This window comes from Heterocephalus glaber, unplaced genomic scaffold (genome assembly GCF_053883595.1).
Source record: "Heterocephalus glaber isolate CG9 unplaced genomic scaffold, H.glaber_assembly_v1.0 deba00001461, whole genome shotgun sequence".
NCBI classification, from domain to species: domain Eukaryota; kingdom Metazoa; phylum Chordata; class Mammalia; order Rodentia; family Bathyergidae; genus Heterocephalus; species Heterocephalus glaber.
In genome coordinates this window covers 31,568,005-31,587,083 of record NW_028258308.1, presented here as the reverse complement: position 1 = coordinate 31,587,083, position 19,079 = coordinate 31,568,005, and the positions used below count along the sequence as shown (strand labels likewise).

The 19,079-nt window shown below is 42.9% G+C and overlaps 2 protein-coding genes across 3 annotated transcripts in view; one reads left to right on the top strand and one right to left on the bottom strand.

Moving 5' to 3' along the window:
• Dctn6 (dynactin subunit 6) overlaps positions 1 to 3,556 on the bottom strand; it is a 30,668-nt gene extending 27,112 nt beyond the window's left edge. The window contains exon 1 of the mRNA XM_004867655.4: positions 3,441 to 3,556. Within this exon, the coding sequence (XP_004867712.1) occupies positions 3,441 to 3,463 (23 nt within the window). The 5' untranslated portion in view covers positions 3,464 to 3,556. The remainder of the gene's footprint in view (positions 1 to 3,440) is intronic.
• A 94-nt stretch (positions 3,557 to 3,650) lies between these two features.
• Mboat4 (membrane bound ghrelin O-acyltransferase MBOAT4) lies at positions 3,651 to 15,086 on the top strand. 2 transcript variants are annotated; one of them, XM_087217233.1, is made up of 3 exons: positions 3,651 to 4,164; positions 11,581 to 11,805; positions 14,069 to 15,086. In XM_087217233.1, exons 2-3 carry the CDS (start codon positions 11,609 to 11,611, stop codon positions 15,027 to 15,029), a joined length of 1,158 nt encoding a protein of 385 aa, XP_087073359.1. In that variant the 5' UTR covers positions 3,651 to 4,164; positions 11,581 to 11,608; the 3' UTR covers positions 15,030 to 15,086. The 2 variants fall into 2 exon arrangements, with proteins under 2 accessions (XP_087073359.1, XP_004867726.2); XM_004867669.3 differs by lacking the exon at positions 3,651 to 4,164 and adding an exon at positions 8,120 to 8,406.
• The last annotated feature ends 3,993 nt before the right edge of the window (positions 15,087 to 19,079 follow it).

Here is a 19,079-nt window from a genome sequence, read left to right as displayed (position 1 = left end):
AATGGGCACTTGTGAGATGAACTACTTGGTGATGGAAGAGGGGGGGACTTAAGGAGGCAGTTGGCCTAATCCTGCAGAGATAATGTGGAAAGGCAGAGGCAGTATTGACAAGCTGCAGGTGTGTCCAGGAAGTAGAAACAAGACTTGGCAACAAATACTATAATTAATAAAGTTGGAGGTGGGTACTTCCAATTCCTTCTTAGGCCCAGGGATCATGAAGTATTTGCTTTCTTCTGTGCTGAAGAAATAGGTTTGACTATTTCTATTGACTACAGGTCACTGAGGTCAAACTCCTTCCCCCCAGGGACCTCTGCTCAAAAAGCAGAGCTCATAGCTCTCATTTGTGTATTGATATTAAGAAAGAGCAAAAAGCTAAATAGCTAGTCCCATTTGACCCAGCTATTCCCCTGCTGGGTTTCTTCCCAAAAGAATTAAAAGAATCATACCACAGCAATGTATGTCCACCCATGTTTATAGTGGCACAGTTTGTAATAGCTAAAGCTTGGAAACAGCCCAAGTGCCCATCAACTGGAAACTGGATAAAGAAGATGTGGTTTTTTAATAAAATGGAGTACTACTCAGCCATAAAGAACAAGAAACTAGAGTCATTTATAGCTAAATGGATGCGTATTGAGGCCATAATCTTAAGTGAAATTAATAGGACACACGTGTAAATAGCAAATAGTTTCTCTAGTGTGAGAAACTGAAAGTGTAAATAAGGGTTAAAATGATTAAAATGAATAATTGATAATTTGAAATAGGAAAAAAGGTCCAAAGAGGTGGGGTGGAGGGAGGGGAAGGGGAAAGGAAAGAGGGGAAAGGAAAAATTATGAGAAAAGAAAAAAAATGGAAATGAAATCTATGGAAATAGGGAAGGGTGGGAGGGTGAAGGGCACACAGGTAATGGGGAAAAAATAAGAATCAACATACATCATGTACAGGTACAAGCACCCAATGATAAATGTAAACATATTGTATACCTAAAATGTACCAATAAAAGAACTTAAGAATTAAAAAAAGAAAAGCTAAATAGCTATATAAACTCCAAATATGCCTTTCTGGTGCTACATTCCATACAGCAATCTAGAAAAAAGGAACTTGCTAACTAATAAGTAAACATCACAAGCAGGAAATTCTATAACTCCTAAAGGCAGTCTATCTTCTCAAGCAGGTTGCTGTCATTCATTCCAAGGGACCCAAAAGAGGTACGTCTGAAGTCTCCTTGGGAAATCAAAATGATGCTGGAGAGGCAAGAAGGGTAGCCTTACAGTCCCTCAAGACCCTAGCCTTATTCCCAGTTCCTGAGGAACTATTAAAGTGGTCCTTCCTCAAGGGATGCAGTGGGAAACTATAAAAACCCTACATGGGAAATGGTCAGTAGAATTTTCACAGGACTAGGAAGCAAGCTACTCCTATGACCTTCTGGAAGACATGTGGCTCCTCTTCAAAAATCAAGGCTCCAATATTGCTCTGGATGCAGATAAGTAGAGTCACTAATGACCCTAATTCACAACAGTTTAAACAAACACCTGGATTGAGACTCCTGTTTTTAGTTAGATCCATAATGTGGGTAATCTTGCTAAGGCTATGGCTCTGGGGGTCTTGATAATTTATCTATTATCCCTCTTTGCCATATTTTCTCCTCCACAGGAAGCATGGAAATCTGACCTGCTTCTTCTTATATTTGGGGCTCTAAACCCCCAACCTAATAGTAAAGTTAACCAAGCTTTCTCCTAATGAGAAAGGCAGCTCAACAGTCACTAATTCTTCTTATCTCCTGACAGTTTTTTCTTTTCTTCAAACCAGCCAGTGAGCTACAACACCCCAAGGTAGTTGGACAGCACATAATCCTCAGTAGGTAGGCCCTACAACCCCTTTCAGCAGAAAATAGCTATATAAAGATGGAGACCTTCCCTCCCTCAGCACCCCATAAAAAATTATGGGGATATGTGTCTCACAGGGAGAAATGAGGCACGAGATTAGGGCATAGCAGACTGGCTGGGGAATAGGTGTGACCTGTTAATTGCAGAACCCCTAGACACATGTGCAGAACAGTTCCCAAATCCCTGCTCCTGGACTTCTCAGGTGAACTCGAGCAGTTTGGACAGGACAGCCTAGACCTGATGTCAACCTGAGGACTGGGTGATACATAAAGGTCAGATGCCAATTGAGCTCTCTGCTGTGTTCTTTCACGTAATCCACTCTCATCTAGAGTGTAGTTTTCCCCCTTACTTTACTTGGCCCAAACTCACTCTGCAGAGCCTGTTTCTTTTCCTTTTTTTTTTTTGGTACCGGGGATCAAACTCAGGTCCTTGCGCTTGCCAGGCAGGCGGTGGAACCACTGAGCTAAATCCCCAGCCCTCTTTTCCTACTTTTAATAAATGTAAAACCTTGTTACCATTTGCTCTTGTCTTGATCAATTCTTTGCTCAGGACAGAAAGAAGCTATAAGCTACCTCTAGGAGTCTCCAGCATTCCCAAACCTGGTCACAATACCTTTCATCTTTACTGTAAGCTACTATATACTGCACACATTTATATTAGATGAGTTCTTCTTTATATTATGACAAAATATTACAATCAGCACTTTTTGAGGCTCAGGAGGTTCAAACCGAGCCTGGACAACTTAGTGATGCAGCAAAACCCTGGGGGGTAGGTGGTGTGTGCTAGACTGGTTGGTGATGGAGCTCAGTAGGAAAGCTCTAGGTTCAATCTGCACTATTAAAAAAAAAATACAGTTTATCTGGTTAAAATAAAACCCCCAAATTTAATGTATGGCACCAGACGCAAGGTCTGTTTTGCCAGAGTCCTGAACACCGCTGCTTTTGCAAATGATTTTGCTTGCGTGTTTCTCTCATCCCAGCCATTTCTTTCAACATCGGTCTCCAGCGATGAAGACTCGGGAGAAGCAGCCACAGTTCCTGTGCCCCGAGTTTACCAAACGCTCCACCGCACCAGGGAGCCAGGCCAGGCAAAGCGCCTTTTAGGCCACTCGACTGCGAATCTGTTTACATACTCCACCCATCCTACTCCACCCACCCCCGCCCGGTGACAGGAAGGGACCAGGGTGAGTCCAGCACCAGCGACGGGGATCTGGGAACAGCTGAGAGGCCAACAACAGGCCAATAGCGCACAGCGGCCCCAACACTGCCACCGGTGGCTGTCCCGGTACATTGCCCGCCCGCTGGCTAGAGACCCCTTTTGCGCAGGCGTGTTGCGGGGGGAGGGATGGTGAGATGGAAGAATAAAAACCTTCCCAGGATCGATTCCGCTCCCCTTTGACGTCCCGAACCCCAATTCATCGCCTCAGCCAACGCCAAATCTGTGGGATTTAAGTATTGTTAGTCTGGATACCATCTCAGTCCCTACCACTGGCAACCAGGAACAAATTCCACCCCTGCGGAGGGGTGACAACAGGCTTTTTTCAAACGGCAGACCCACCTCTTTTGAGTCTTCTCCGCCATGGTACAGCCCTGGTCTCCAATTGGAGCGGAGATCGACACATCTGCCTGGATAGAGCGATGATCTCTGCACGCGATTGCAGAGCCTGGCAGGGTTGGGAGAGGGGCGGAGCCGTGGGGCGGGGCCGAGGTGTCCCTGCTCCCGGTACCGGGAGACCTTGGGTGCCTCCCGAATTTTATCACTGTCCAAAGACTGATAGACTCAAATTTGAAATACGTTTATGTCACTCTATTGCGCATCGCTGTGACTTCCTTTTGCTTCCTACCGTTCGATACTCGTGATCACATCCTACTTCTGTCCCTCCTACTGGGTGTAGCTTTTCGGTCTCCCTGCTTTCCTCTAGGTGTGAGGATTCTTCCTACCAGGCCCTGGGCCTTTCTCCTGAGCAAGATTGTTCTTCCCATAGGTTAAGTGCTGTCCTCTCCCTGCTGGCGTTCTCGAATTATATCATCGCTATTTCGTCCTCTGCTGAGCTTCACACCTATGGTTCGATCGACTATTTGGCATCTCCATTTGGATTCCTGAAAGTCTTTCAAGCCTAAAACGTCCAGAACGGGAGCTGTGGGTTGATAACCTTAACCTTCCTTCAAACGGTTGCTCTTTCATCTCCATCTCAGTAATGGAATCCACCTTCACCCAGGTGCTCAAGCCGGACTGAGTCATCCTTGGCCCTCGTCACCTATGTGTGTGATTCACCTTCAAGGTCTGCCTGTCCTACTTCTGAGCCTCATTCTCCCACTTTACACCATTTACCACACTATCTCTAGTCTGAACCCAGCCACCTTGTCTGCTCCTTCCGTGCTTGATCCTTAAAATCACACCCAAAAATGTTCTCCAAAGCTGAGCATGGTGGTCCACACCTGTAATCCCACCACTCTGGGAAATTGAGGCTGGAGGATCGCAAGTTTGCTCAGCCTAGGCAACTTAGTGACTTAGTGAGACCCTGTTTCAAAAAATGGGGTGGGGATGTAGTTTGAAGGCCCTGGGTTCAATCCCCACTACCACAAAAAAGTCCCCCCAAAGCTTTATGTGCTCAGAAGTGGGGCTTTTGGAAGGTCCTGGATCATGGCGTGCCATACTTATCAGTGGATGAATTTGTTGATAAATTCGTAGCTGAATGTGCTGATAGGTGGAACCTGGTCAAAGGAGGTGGGTCACTGGGGATGTGAGCTAGAAGGGTGTATTCTTGTCTCCAGTCCCTTCTCTCCTTGTCTTTCTTCCTCTTTCTCTCTGCTTCCAGGTAGCCACGGGATAAACATCTTTCCTCCCCCATGCTCATCCTCCATGCTGTTTCTGTCTTGGAGCCTCCTGACCATGGATGGAAACCTCAGAAACAATGAGCCAAAAAAACCTTTTCTCCTTTGTGTATGTCAGGTACTTTGTTCCAGCAATGGGAAGGCTGACTACTTCAATCCCTATCCTCCCAATTCAAGTCATTCTCTGGTAGTCAAAATCATCCTTTTTTATTTTATTATAATGTTTTTGAGACAAGGTCTCACTATGTAGCTCAGGCTGGTCTTGAACTCACTGTAGCTCAGGCTAGCCTCAAACTCTTGGTGATCCTCCTACCTCTGCCTCCTGAGTGCTGGAATTACAGACGTGTGCCACCATGTCTGTCTAAAAATCATCCTTTAAAAATGAAATCCAGGGCTGGGCATGTTGGCACATGACTAATCAATCCCAGCTACTTAGAAAGTTGAGGCAAGAGGTTTGCAACTTCAGGGCAGCTTGAGCAACTTAGACCTTGTCTCAAAAAAAAAATCCAGTTATTTTACATTTTATAACATATCTCTGGGATAGGTCTAGCCCCAGCTTGCTTCTTTCTTCTAATATCTCATGCTCCTCTTCCTCTTTTCTGAGCTCAATTGCAACTCCTTTCTCCAAGGAGCCAAGGTAACTCCAACCCCTATTGATTCCACTCATCTCCAAGACTTTCTGACTCTTTAGATGTCACATTATCAGTTTTCAACAAGAGAAGCAGAATACGGAGAGATGTGTAGCCAGGTGTCATGGTGGTGCACACCTGCAAGCCCAGCACTCGGGGGGCTGAGGCTGGAGGACTGCTTTGAGCTCAAGGCCAACCTGGGTTACATAGTGAGTTCAAGGCCAGCCTGAACTACGTAAGGAGACCCTGTCTAAAAAAAAAAAAAAAAATGTGTGCAAGAGGCTTATGGAAAGAAATTGGCTTATGTGATTGTGTGGGCCTGGTTAGGCAAGTCCGAAATTGTAGACCAAGCTGGGACATTCAGGCAGAGGGTGAGGCTACTGTCTACAGGCAGAGTTTCTTCTTTGGGGGAAGCCACAATTCTGTTCTTAAGTCTTTTCAACGAATGTAGTGAGGCCCACCCAGGTCATCAAGGATAATCTCTCTTCCTTAAAGTTAACCAGTTACAGACTTTCATGATACCCACAAAACACTTTTATCGACCACTTTCTTATTGGATGACTGGGGACTGTAGCCTAGCCTAGCTGACACAAAAATAGATCCATCATACTCAGGAAAATTTATAGACAAAAGAAATCTACTGCTCCCAGTTCAAGAGGCTGGGAAGTGGAAGATCAAGGCACTTGAGATTCTCTGATGAAGGGTCCAGTCCTCATAGATGATTCTTCTTGCTGCATGCTGACATTGTAGAAGGGGCAAACAGCTCTTTTACAAGGACACTAATCTGATTTGTGAGGGCAGAGGCTTCATGACATAATCGCCTCTCTCAGTCAGCTTTCCATCACTGTTGCAAAAAGCCTGAGAAAATTGAGATGAGGAAAGGTTTACTGTGGCTCAGTTTCAGGGGTTTCAGTCCATGGTCACTTAGCCCTGTTGCCTATGGGCCTGTGGCAAGGCAGTACATCCTGGTAGGGAGCATGTGGCAGAGGAAACTGCTTGGGCCAGAATCACAATAAACTCTTGAGAGCACACCCTTAACAACATAACTTCCTTCCACTAGGCACCACCTCCTAAAGTTCTGCAGGCTAGAGACCAAGCCTTCTATACCTGGGGGGACATTCATGCAAACCACAGCAAACAGTAGCCCACGAATGTTCATGAGTTTTACTATTCACTTATTTTACCTCCAACTACATCCAACCGATCTGCTTTATATACCATGCTTTTCCATACTTTATCAAATTTTCATAAACATTCTATTGAGGCAGGCACTATTAGGTCTAATTTTAAGCATTGGAATAGAGAAATGACTTGCTCAAAGTTCTCCAGTCATTAAGAGCTTTTGTGTTTTCTCTTCTGTTCAGAGCTGGCTCTCTCTAAGATGTGGTCCTGCCCCTTAGATTATCCTGTGTCAGATGTAGCTTCCTGTCCTGTATTTAGGCTGCTTGTTCTTGCAGGTAGCCTGGGAGATGAAAAACAGCAGGTCTGAGACAACTCTGTAATGTGTAATGCCTTGGCCTCAGCAGGTGGATCCATTAGCCAAAAGATGGCTTCTCATTCTTTTTTTTTTCTATTTTTGTAACATTTTATATAACTCATAAAACAATGCTTGTATAAAAATTCACACAAAGTTGCTAGAGAGAATACAATTTCCAAAAATGTTCTGGGTTTTTGTTACATTCAGTTTTATAAAGATGTACTCAAATCAATGGTAAAATGCAGAAAGTATTCAATAGTGCATTAGCTTTGGTAAAACTATCCTCAATACTTTGTCTCCTCACAATATTAACTCTGATAGCTACTTTGTGCAGGGTCTGCTCTTACTAGGATGTCAGAAAAACATTAAGGCTGAATCTGTAAGAGCAAGTATTTTCAAATAGCAGAAATGGCCCCCAGGCCACGCCCCCATACTTGAGAATCATGGATCTTACACAGCCTGACAGGCAGCCTGCCCCCAGGAGTCTCAGGACCCCTCCCAACTGGGCAAGAAGCAACCCCCTTTGGGGAAAGGTAGAGGCTGAGGCCATCACTTCAGGGACCCAAGGGGCTAAGCCACGATGGGGTCAGGTCCTCCACTCTTACCAAACAGCCAGCCTCATCACTACTAAGTAGATGTCCTGGTTGGCTGGTGACTGTTGCTACTTGCTCCACCCTCAATTTAAAAAGAAAAGGAAAATTTGGGGCCAAGACTGAAGGGGAAGGACACCACTTTATTCCCTAGGTGGCCTCTCATTCTTGTCTTGCCTCTAGGAAGTTATTTCTGTATTATAGGTCCTGGGCCAGGGATGTAGCTCAGTGGCACTGCTCCTGCCTCAAAAGTGCAAGGTCTCGAGTTCGATCCCCAGTACCAAATAGTAAAACAAAACAAAAACAAAGTACCTCCTCTGTAGAGCTCACATTTTTACCTGTAAGGGTGGGAAATAAATGAACTAAGAAATAGGAATATTGTATAGCATACAATACTATAATATATTCAAAATAATATAAAGAGGAGAGTGGCAGTTAGGAAAGGAAATTTTGTTTTTTTGCCCTAAGAACTTGCCTCCCTTCTTTTTGTTCATATTCTTTTAAGTCCCTGCCCAACCCAGAGAGTTATCTGTGCACAACTGGAAAATGAAATTTTTCATTAACTTAGTGAAGAAAAAATGACAGCCTGATGATTAGAAAGGCAAACAATGTGCTACGTAGACTATGAGCCTCAACTTCTGAAAGCAATGTTTTCAGTACACACAATGAAGCAATATAACACTGAGATGTATTTTGGTTTCCATAGTGCAGTTCCCTTTATAAGAAAGCCAGCTTTTATCCTGCTTATCTCCAGTGGTTCTGTTTGGATTTGTTCGCCCAGACCTCAAACCATATAAAAAGACCAAGGAGAACCTGGTTGCAATTTTTCTTGCCGGAAGATGCCAGAATGATAGCGTCCGTGTCCCACTTCATAATGGATTGGATCGAGCTGTTCTTCCTCCATCCTGTATCATTTTATCAAGGGGCTGCTTTTCCTTTTGCACTTCTTTTTAATTATCTCTGCAACTGGGATTCATTTTCTACTCAGGCCAGGTAGGCTGGATGGCTAATTTTGCTCTTACATCTAGGAATACAATAATAGAGCAGAAAGCACAGAGCGGACTGCATGTGTGAAGATTACGTACCGGTTGTGCTTGTTTTGAGCTCGTCATCTCTGCTACTGATAATTGGTTGCTTGATAATGAACACGTACAATAGAGTAAAACTGGCTTGGAAATTGGTCATGTCTGCATTGACTCAAAGTCTGATAGGCTCGCACTACACGGTAAATGGATGAAGACGGACTCTGGGGAGAGGTGGGGGTTGAGATGGCACAGGAAGCTCCCCAGAAGTGTACCTCTGAGCCAAACACAGATCACAGATATTCTTGGGCAGTTCTGATCTTATGGATTTTGATCATTTTCAATAAAATTAAATCTTATGTTGAGTAACACCTATATGTGATATTTATAACAAAATGTATGATTTCTCTCTCTCCTCCCTCCTTCCCTCCTTCCTTCCCTCTTCCCTCTCTGTCTCTCTACCCCCTCTTTTTTTCTTTCAATTTTTTTGGCAGTGCGAAAGGATTAAATTCAGGGCCTTTGCAATGAGTCATATCTCCAGCCATCCTCTTCTCCTTTGCAGTACTGGGCTATTGAACTTGGGGTCTTTGCACTGAGTGACATCCCCAAAACTTAAAAGAAATTTTTTTTTAAATTTTGAGACAAGGTCTTGCTAACTCACTAAGTTGCCCAGGCTGGGCTCAAATTGGGATCCTTCTGACTCAGCCTCCCACAGTGCTGGGCTTATAGGTGTGCTCTATCACAGAGGGCTCCTTTGTATGATTTCTTGGAGAAATAAGTCAAAACAAATCTTGATAGATTTGCTATATCTCAATGGGGGTTTGATTTGGGTTGTCACTAGAGATTTGTTCACTTGATTGTGATGATTTTTTAATCCAACAAATTTCTTTCATTAGAAACAGTCCCTATTTTTAAAGTTTTAGTGGAATATTCTTTTGTAAGGTGAAAATTCATTTGTCCACAGGCCATTTCCTAATAATTTTCTAATTTGGGAAACTATAATTTTTATATATGAGGGTTTCTTAAAATCCAGCTGTAACTAGTAATCATGACTGCTGAGTTTGTATGGTATATTGTCACATGGTTGATGGCCCTTACTTTCATTTTTGGGAGGTGGGGATTGGGGAACAGTTATAAAGAAGTTTCCTGTTGAGAAAGAATCACAAAATAATGAAGTAAAATAAAAGTTAAACCCCACGGATTTACCATAGGATTAAGATTGCTCACTTTGGAGTTCTAACTCCCTTACGCACTGAGTGCTCTTGTGTTTGTGAATAAAGCCTCTCTGAGGTGCCCTTTCCTTATCTGTAAAATGGAAATAATAATGCCTGTCTCATTCGGGTTATTTTAAGGATTAAATAAAGATATTTCTCATAAGGGATCATTAGCACAATGTCTAGAATGAAATTAAATGAAATTGAAAGTCCTCAATAAATTATACAGCCTACATTGTATCCATGTATAGATACCTTGGTGTTTATAAATCCCTCTGGGTGGGAGGGATGTGTCTGGCTTCTACTTCTGCTGGGGAAGAGCCACCTCAACCTTAGGATAAAGAAAAACCCAGGGGGCTGGGGATTTGCCTCAGTGGCTCTGTACCTGCCTCGTAAGTGCAAGGTCCTGAGTTTGATCCCAGGTACCGCCAAAAAAAAAGAAAAAAGAAAAGAAAAGCCCAGGAATGGTCCAGAGTTTTTATATACCTGAGTTAGCTATCTACTAGTCTCCCCAAGAAAGAAATTCTTGCCAGTGTGTGCCCAACACCATGACAAGGAGCCATAATATACACCAGTTTTCTGGTTCTGACTTGGTAGAGAAAAAGAAGCTTCTTTGACTCACCTTCTTGGTCTCTGACCAGTCCTTGTTTTATACTTTTTCTGTCACCTTTATTAATTTGGAATCAATTTTTTAAAAAGCCCTTTGTATAAGAACTAAGTCTACATAATATGACATACACTCTTCATCCCGCCAGCCTCTTGAGTTCCTCATGTATTTGATTTCTGAGGAAGGAGTGGTCCACAAACCACTTTTTTGATGTTTACGTCATTTAGAAACACCAACAACAGTGCCTTTCTTCCCTGGCTGTCTGAGGATTAGCTACTATCATAGATGACACAGTAACAATTCTGACCAGGAAGTTCATGACTAACTGACAGCTACAGTGGAAGTGAATAGTCATTGATATCCTTTACCCCAGGAAGACAATAGTATTAAGAGAGAAATTTAGAGAAAACTAGTCAAAATGTAGAAAAACACACTCGATGTTATTTTTGTATTTTGGATTCAGACACTGTTTTGGTGGTGATAAGATGACTGGTGTGACTGATGATTCCTTGGGTTACACAAATCAAAATGAACCCAAGCTTAGACTTGCAAGACATGGCCCATATGAGAAGAAAGACTTCAAGAAAATGGCAGAAGGAATGAAAATAGGATCAAGAAAGTCAGGGGGACTGAGAAGACCAAGGTTGGTGCTGCAAAAAAGGAATAAAGATTCTACAAATCTGAGGCCTTGGGTTCCATCCCCAGCCCTGCAAAAAAAAACAAAACAAAAAACACATGCAAAAATACATACATAAGCTCTAAAATGCAGTAATGACAGTGAAGGGTAGACATACAATTTTTCTGGTTGAGTTTTCAAACACTTATCCAAAGGAGGCATTTAGTCTCCTTTCTGTCTTGGGCTCTCTGAAATGCTTCAAGATAGGGTAAACCCTGTAGAAAGGATTCATGTTGAGAAAAAGAAGTTAGAGAACTCCTCCGGGTCTTCCACATACCTTCTTAGTCAGACAACACACAGGAGATTTTAACAATGTCCCTGCCAGTGAGCCCTCCAGGACTGCTAGGCACAGCAGTGGACGTCTTTGGTGAGAACCACTTGAAGGACAGGCACCCATGAGAGAGTTTCCTAGTGTCACCAAGGCAGGAATCAGGGTTTGTCACCCGAGGTGACAGTTTACAGACTGATTCTGGTTCTTTCTCAGGGTTTCTTTTCTTTGGAAGAACAAAAGGAAGGCTTTGGTATCATAGCAGCATGGCTCCTCTGTGTGTTATGTGGGCCCTACGTTGATTGGTTTCCCTGGACTGAGTTCTGAGGTGGTTGGTTTGCCACACTGTTCCAAGAGTAACGAGGTCTGTTTTCTTCCAGGTACATTTTTCTTCTGGCTGGAGGAGGCATGCTGGCCTTGGCTGCCATGGGTGTCTATTCTGTGCTTGTCTTCATCCCTGCTGTTTGTGCCGTGGTTCTGGTCTCCTCGCTTGGCCCTCAGGAGATCCACAGGTGGACTTTCTTCTTTCAGATGACCTGGCAGACCCTGTGTCACCTGGGTCTGCACTACACAGAGTACTATTTGCAAGAGCCTCCGTCCCTGAGGTATAGCACCCTGCTCCTTTGAGTTGCCCAGATGTTTGCTGGTACAGGGGGAAGAATTTAAGGGCTGGGTTTGAATCCTAATTCTTTCACATTTGAAGAGTGTGGTCATGAGCAAGTTATTTAGCATTTTTCAGACTTGATCTGGTTTTGGGGGAAAAAAATATGGGGATAACAATACCTGTCTTGTAGCCAGGCATGGGAGTGTGTGCATGTAGTCCCTTGCTACTGAGGAGGCTGATGCAGGAGTCACTTGGGCCCAGATTCCAGGCCATCCTGGGCAACATGGCAAGACCCCATCTCAAAAGATAAAAAATAAATAAATAGGAAAGAACAGGAGGAATGGGTAGTAGGAGTCCAGAGCCCACAGACAAGGCACGCCCAGAAGTGACAGCACCGTGTGCTCACCACAGCATGGGCAGTTTAGACATGCAGCCAACAAATAATGTATAAATCCACTATCAACTGTGCTGCCTTCCCATGGTGGCAGCTGCTGTATAACTTTTATCTTCATTCAGTCATTTTAATACCCCAAGAAGGGCAGTCACCCATTCAGAAAAAAACAACAAACAAGTAAGAGCTAATGACAGTTTAGAGAAGTGTCTTATTGTGCTAGTGAGATGGTCATTATTAGGAAAATAAATATCTATGTGCTTTCAAGGTCTCATGTTCCTGGCTCTCTCTAGTTATTAGGTGGATAGTCTGTCACTCAGACTAGGACCTGTGGCCACTCGAGGTAGGTCACGGGATTCTAACCTGCCATTGGTCCCCTCTCTTCCTTTCCATCCCTACCACACCCAGAATCCTGTTGTTATTATACTTTTTGTTGTTGTTATTGTTACCAAAGTCTTCAGGCTTGCTTCTCTGAGGGAAAGGAAAGAAAGGCAAGACAGCAGGTGGGCAGGACACAGGAAATACTGAAAGGGGTGTGGAAGCCAGGGCCTGATAAGGGCTGGAAGAGCAAGTTGAGCAGGATCTGGCTAGATGGGGAGGAAGGCTGATCCAGACCTGAAGTGAGAATGTATATGCTAGTCTACTGGAATTACCATAACAAAGCTCCAGAGACCGGTAGCTTAAATGACAGAATTTGATTTCTTCACAATTCAGGAGCTAGAAGTCCAAGGTGAAGCTTTTGGCAGGATTGGTTTCTTCTGAGGCCTCTCTCCTTGGCTTGTAGATGGTGGCTTCTCTATGTCTTCCCTCTGTATATATCCATGTCCTATTTTCTTCTTAGAAGGACACCAGGCTTATTGAATTAGGGCCACCTCTCTGACCTCATTTTAATCACCTTTTCAAAGTCCCTCTCTCCAAATCCAGCCACACTCTGAGGTACTAGGAATTAGGACTGCAGTATATGAATTTGAGAGAGACACATTCAGCCCACAACAGAAGGTGAATTAGGCGGTGTTGGTGGCATCTGGAGTCTACTTTGCTTTCAGTTAGGATAAATCAAGTGAGGGAGTCAGGTTTCTTTAAAACTTCAGAAACAGGCAAACAGGTGTGGCTGGAAGGTAACACTGTTTTCTTTCCCTAGGACAGCATTACTGATTAGAGAATTTATCCCTGTACTTTTCACTAATTGTTCTCCACAATCATCTTGTCAGCATAAAACAGTAAGAATTCAGGTGATTGATGAGGAAAGGAACTCAAACTGCTATTGACTCACCAAGTGCCCAGCTCCACTTCTCAGCACAGGTCCCAGATCATGTGGAATCTTGCAGTCAGGGTCTGGTTTCTAGTTAAAACTCTTCAACTTCCGGTAGTCACTCCATGATTAAGTTATTGTTTTGTTTTTGTGGCAAATTTCTCTCAGGCTTCTAGTCATAATCTTTATAAGCCATTCTTAAAATATTATAATCAATATTTCCCTACAATAAATTTCACCATTTACCTTTTCGTTCTTTCTTTCTTTTTTTGTGTGATAATGGGAATTGAAACCAGGACCTTCACATTGAGTCCTAGCCCCTTATATTATTATTATTATTATTATTATTATTATTTTGAGACAGAGTCTTGCCAAATCATTAAATATCCCAGGTGGGGCTTGAATTTGCAATTTTCCTGTCTCAGCCTTCCAAAGTGCTGGGATTACAGATAGGCACCACCACATCTGGCTCCGTTTACTTTTTAATCCTGAGTGAGTGGATCTGAACTAATCCAAAAGTCTTTGTGGGGCATGATTTGTTTTGAGTCATGTATGGCAGACTGGAATGGGAGAGACAATAAATATAGGGTGCTTTCATATTAAGAAAAACATCTCTTTCAGGTTCTGCATCACACTTTCTTCCCTTATGCTCTTGACCCAGAGGGTCACATCCCTCTCTCTGGACATCTGTGAGGGGAAAGTGGAGGCAACAACAGGAGGCATCAGGAGCAGGAGCTGTTTGTCTGAATGTCTGTGTGAGGCTCTGCCCTATTTCAGCTACTTGCTCTTTTTCCCTGCTCTGCTGGGAGGCCCTCTGTGTTCCTTCCAGAGATTTCAGGCTTGTGTTCAAGGGTCCAGCTCTTTCTGTGGCTACTCCTTCTGGGCTCTGACCTGGAGGGGCCTGCAGGTTGTTGGACTGGAGTGCTTAAAGGTGGCCCTGAGCAGCATGGTGAGTGCAGGAACAGGACTAGCCGACTGCCGGCAGCTGGAGTGCATATATGTCCTGTGGTCCACTGCTGGGCTCTTCAAACTCACCTACTACTCCCAGTGGATCCTGGATGATTGGCTCCTCCATGCAGCTGGCTTTGGGTCTGAGTCTGATCGGAGCACTGGTGAGGAGGGATATGTCCCTGATGCAGACATTTGGACACTGGAAACAACCCACAGGCTCTCCCTGTTCACGAGAAAGTGGAACCAGAGCACAGCCCGGTGGCTCCGCCGGCTGGTGTTCCAGCACAGCAGAGACTGGCCGCTACTGCAGACCTTTGCCTTCTCGGCCTGGTGGCATGGGCTCCACCCAGGACAGGTGTTTGGCTTCCTGTGCTGGGCTGTGATGGTAGAAGCTGACTACCTGATTCACACCTTTGCCAACTTATCTATCAGATCCTGGCCTATGAGGCTTCTCTACAGAGCTCTCACCTGGGCCTCCACCCAGCTTATTGTTGCCTACATAATGCTAGCTGTGGAAGGCAGGAGCCTCTCTTCTCTTGGGTCCCTGTGTAATTCCTGTATCAGTGTCTTTCCCATGGTATATTGTATTTTGCTTTTTTTATTAGTGAAGAGAAAGCACAAAGTTAACTGACATCTTTCCTTGTCTTTCATCTTATCCACTCAGGAAACAATTTAGAAATTGAGAGATAATGCACTGATACTGTATATGTTTCAAATTTTCCATAATAAAAGTTTTTGAGTATTGGGTGGATATACTTGATGACTTACATAAAAATCATCTGTCTACTTTAACAAGCTATTCTGCTGGTATTAAATTTACAAAACAAAAAGCACATGGCTTCTTCCCTTCAGGTTTATTTCTCTAGATGTGGAAGCAAAGTTTAAGAAAGGCAATACATAAAAACACAAGGTGGCTGGGGACATAGCTCAGTGGTAGAGAATTTGCCTAGCATGAACAAGGCCCTGGATTCCATCCCCAGCACTGCAAAAACAAAACAAAAACAACAGGCGATACTGTTAGCCACATAGTAAATGGTTATATACATCAATACCCCAAAATTGTCCAATTGGCCAACTTGGTCCTGGAATGTGAACTTTAGCAATAAGCATTAGTCAACTTTTCATCACTATTTTGAAATACCTGAGGCAGACTAACTTATGAAGAAAAGGAGGTTTACTTTGCTCTCTGGTTTTTTTTTGGGGGGGGGGTTACCGGGGATCAAACTTGGGACCTTGCCCTTGCATTTGTGAGGCAGGCGTCGGAACCATTGAGCTAAATTCCTGGCTCTGCTCTCAGTTTTTGAGGTTTGAAGTTCAAGATTGGGTAGCCCCATTGGCTTGCCTTCTGATAAGGGTCTAATGGTGCATCCAGGGTCTAATGTCACATCAAGGGAGGAGTGCTTGTGAGGACAGTGGATTACATCTCAAACAAGAAGCTGGAGAGTTGGTGGGGCCAAGATCCAGCTTTTGTAATGACTGCTGTGGAGAACGATCAAGGGACATGAGAACTACCTTAATCTCTTTGGAGGGGACGCTCTGAATTGACTTAAAACCTTCCCTTGGGGTCTACCTCTTCAAAGTTCCATTACCTCTGAACCTCCCAATATCACCACCCTAAGGACCAGGCCTCCAACCCATGGGCATGTAGGGGTCACTCAGACCATATCTAAGCCACAGCAAACACAAAACCAACTATATTATCACATTGGTTTGTTACATCACCACCCACAGGCATGAAAATTTTGGCCTAAACTTAGAAATTTGAAAATTTAGTCTAAAGATGGAAAAGTTTGTATCATTCCCAGAGTATAGGTGAAAATCCACCTAAGACTTGATAAGTACTTAAATAATCATTAAATACAAAACTGACTCAACATGTAACATACAAAGAGACAAATAGCAGGATGTAAATTCTGTGTAGCATAACTCTGAAGGTGGATCGCATTCCTTTTCCTTGGCATATCCTAAAAACTCCATTTGTTTCTTCCTTGGGGACATAGCTCAGTGGTAGAGCACTTGTCTAGTGTGTTCAAGGCCCTGGGTTTGATCCCCACAACCATAAAAACTAATAAATAAATCATGAAAAAATAAAACATCTGGGCTGGGGATTTAGCTCAGTGGTACTGCGCCTGCCTTGTAAGTGCAAGGTCCTGAGTTCAATCCCTGTACTAAACAAAAAAAACAAAAACAAAAACAAAAAGATCCTCCCAAAGAGAAAGGTATTGACACTGCCATGTAACACTGAAGCAATGCCTTTTAACTAATAGTTCACAGTACTGCCACATCTGTGGGCAGCTGTGCTATTATATAATTACTGTTCTTCTTCATATCAACTTTAAGTCCAATACTTTTCAAGATTTTTCTCCTTCTAGAAGTGACATGAAAATAGAAGAAAAAAATGTTGTACACAGGGAGGTGAGGGGGCTTGGGGGGGGGGATGGTATAAAATAAAAGAAAAAAGATTTCTCTCCTAAGCAATGGGAATTGATAAAACTGAGTTTTGTCTACTAATTATATTTTATTCTAGTATTTACTAGAAGAAACACCTGCTTGGTCAAATGGAAAAAAAGTCTATTACTTAAAACTGTGTGGTTACTGACCGTGCTATCTCTCCCACCACAAAAAGCATTATACAGCAGTTGGGGGGTGTAGCTCAATGCGTGAGGCCCTGGGTTAATCTCTAGTACACACACACACACACACACACACACACACAGAGGATTACACAAGCATTTAAGCTTGTTATATGTTCCAAACCTAGCCTTTTCATCCTTTTCAAAATGTAAAATTGCAAGTAAGCTTTTAATCTTTAAATGTGACAAAAATAATACTAAGTCAGAAGTTACAGATCATTTAAAAAGTTATAGGTCAATGTGAGTAATTAACATCCAGGCAAAGAAATGTGATCCTAGCACACAGAGCCTTGCTTTACAAGCAGCAAGGGCCTTGAGGGACAGAGGCTGCATGAGTCTGTGGTATTCTTAGCCAGAACAGTGAAGGACCATCTCGCACCAAACTCAAAAGCTCAGAGGAGGCAAGTTGGACAAATTATTCCCAGACTTGGGAATAATCAAAGGGTGTCAAAGAACTCTAAGAACATTACAAACATGCTGCTGAAATGACTATCCTTAGACTAGCCCAGCAAGACAAGCAGGGTGATGGCAGTGGTACAAGGGAGGAGACTTAAAGTTGCAGCATTATTTTTTATAAAAAAAAATTATTCAACATTTAGGGGGATGGTGAAGCAAATTATGATTGACTATCAAAGAGCTATTAAAAATGAATGCCCTTCACAAGTGCAAGGTCCTGAGTTTGATCCATGGTACAAAAAAAAAAAATGAATGCCTTGGTGAACAGGTACTGGGGAAAAAATAAGAACCAAGGCATATCATGTACAGGCACAAGCACTCAATGATAAATGTAAATGTATTGTATACCTAGAATGTACCAATAAAAGAATTTAAGCAAAAAAAAAAAAAAAAAAGAATGCCTTTCCAAGCATGGTAGTCCATGCCTGTAATCTCTGCACTCAGGAGGCTGAGGCAAAAGGATTTCTTCTAATTGGAGGCCAGCCTGGATACATAATGAATTCAAGACCCTGTCTAAAAATCAAAACAAATCGAAGCAAGCAAAACAAAAACAAAAAATAAATGCCTTGTATATGGGTCATCCCGAGAAGCTGTATGGGTGTGTTCAGTTTACGAAAATCCTTCAATTTGGCATTGGTATCACACTGTATGCTGTAATCTCAGCATTCAGAGAGGTTGAGGCAGGAAGACTGCGAGTTTGAGCCCACCTGGGCAAGTTAATGACTTAGCCATCCCTGTCTCAAAATAAAAAATAAAAGGGATGTGATTCAGTGAGAAGACTCCACTCTCAGTACTAAAAAAAAAATCCTTCAAGATGTATATTGATGTGTGAAGTTTGATATATATATGTTACACTTCAAAAAACTGAGTACTTTCAATGATTAGTGAAATGCTTCTAGGGAAATGTTAAAAATTTTAAAAAGAAGTTGTTTAATAGAACCTTTTAAAATGCAATCTGGCTTCCAACTTTACCTTACCAAAGGTAATTTCTAATTAAAGGTAATTTCAACCTCTGATGGATGGATAGGGGTGTGCACTTCTGCCCTTTCGATTTGCATCCTGTAGTGAGTATGTCACTTAGCTGGACAGAATAAAGAACAATGTTATTTAAGTGAATTGATCTAAGGAAAAATGTCAAGAGCCAGAGATGTGGAGCCAGGAACCATCTGTCTGCATAGCAGAGAACATGGGACCCCAGGATGGCAGGAGAAAAAATGAATGTGTCTTCCCCCAGCTCCCATTTCTTTTGTTGGAACATAACTCTTTCAGTTTTCCTCAGGTACAGCAGTTGACAACTTTAAATTTGTCCTCTATTACTGATTCTGCCTCTCCTAAACCCCTGTCCACTCTTCCAAATTTCCTTTGACTAGTTAGTTGCACCTCATTAAACTCTCTTATTAATTTGCTCTGACTTTGCTGCCAGAACTGAATTTGATATTTTCCTTCTCTTGCTTAAAATCTCCCTTCCCAGTGCCATGTTCTTAGACCTCCAAAACCATAAATAAATATTTTTAAGAGTTTCCTAGCCTCAGGTATTCTGTCATAGCATCAGGAAACAGACTCAGACAGAATAAATGACAATTGTTAGTGAC

Excerpts from the sequence above, each read along its gene's own strand:
- Mboat4 (XM_004867669.3), top strand. The coding sequence starts at position 8,261 with ATGATAGCGTCCGTGTCCCACTTCATAATGGATTGGATCGAGCTGTTC. Across the intron at positions 8,407-11,580 it reads TCATTTTCTACTCAGGCCAG|GTACATTTTTCTTCTGGCTG; the intron begins GTAGGCTGGATG and ends GTTTTCTTCCAG. Across the intron at positions 11,806-14,068 it reads CAAGAGCCTCCGTCCCTGAG|GTTCTGCATCACACTTTCTT; the intron begins GTATAGCACCCT and ends CATCTCTTTCAG.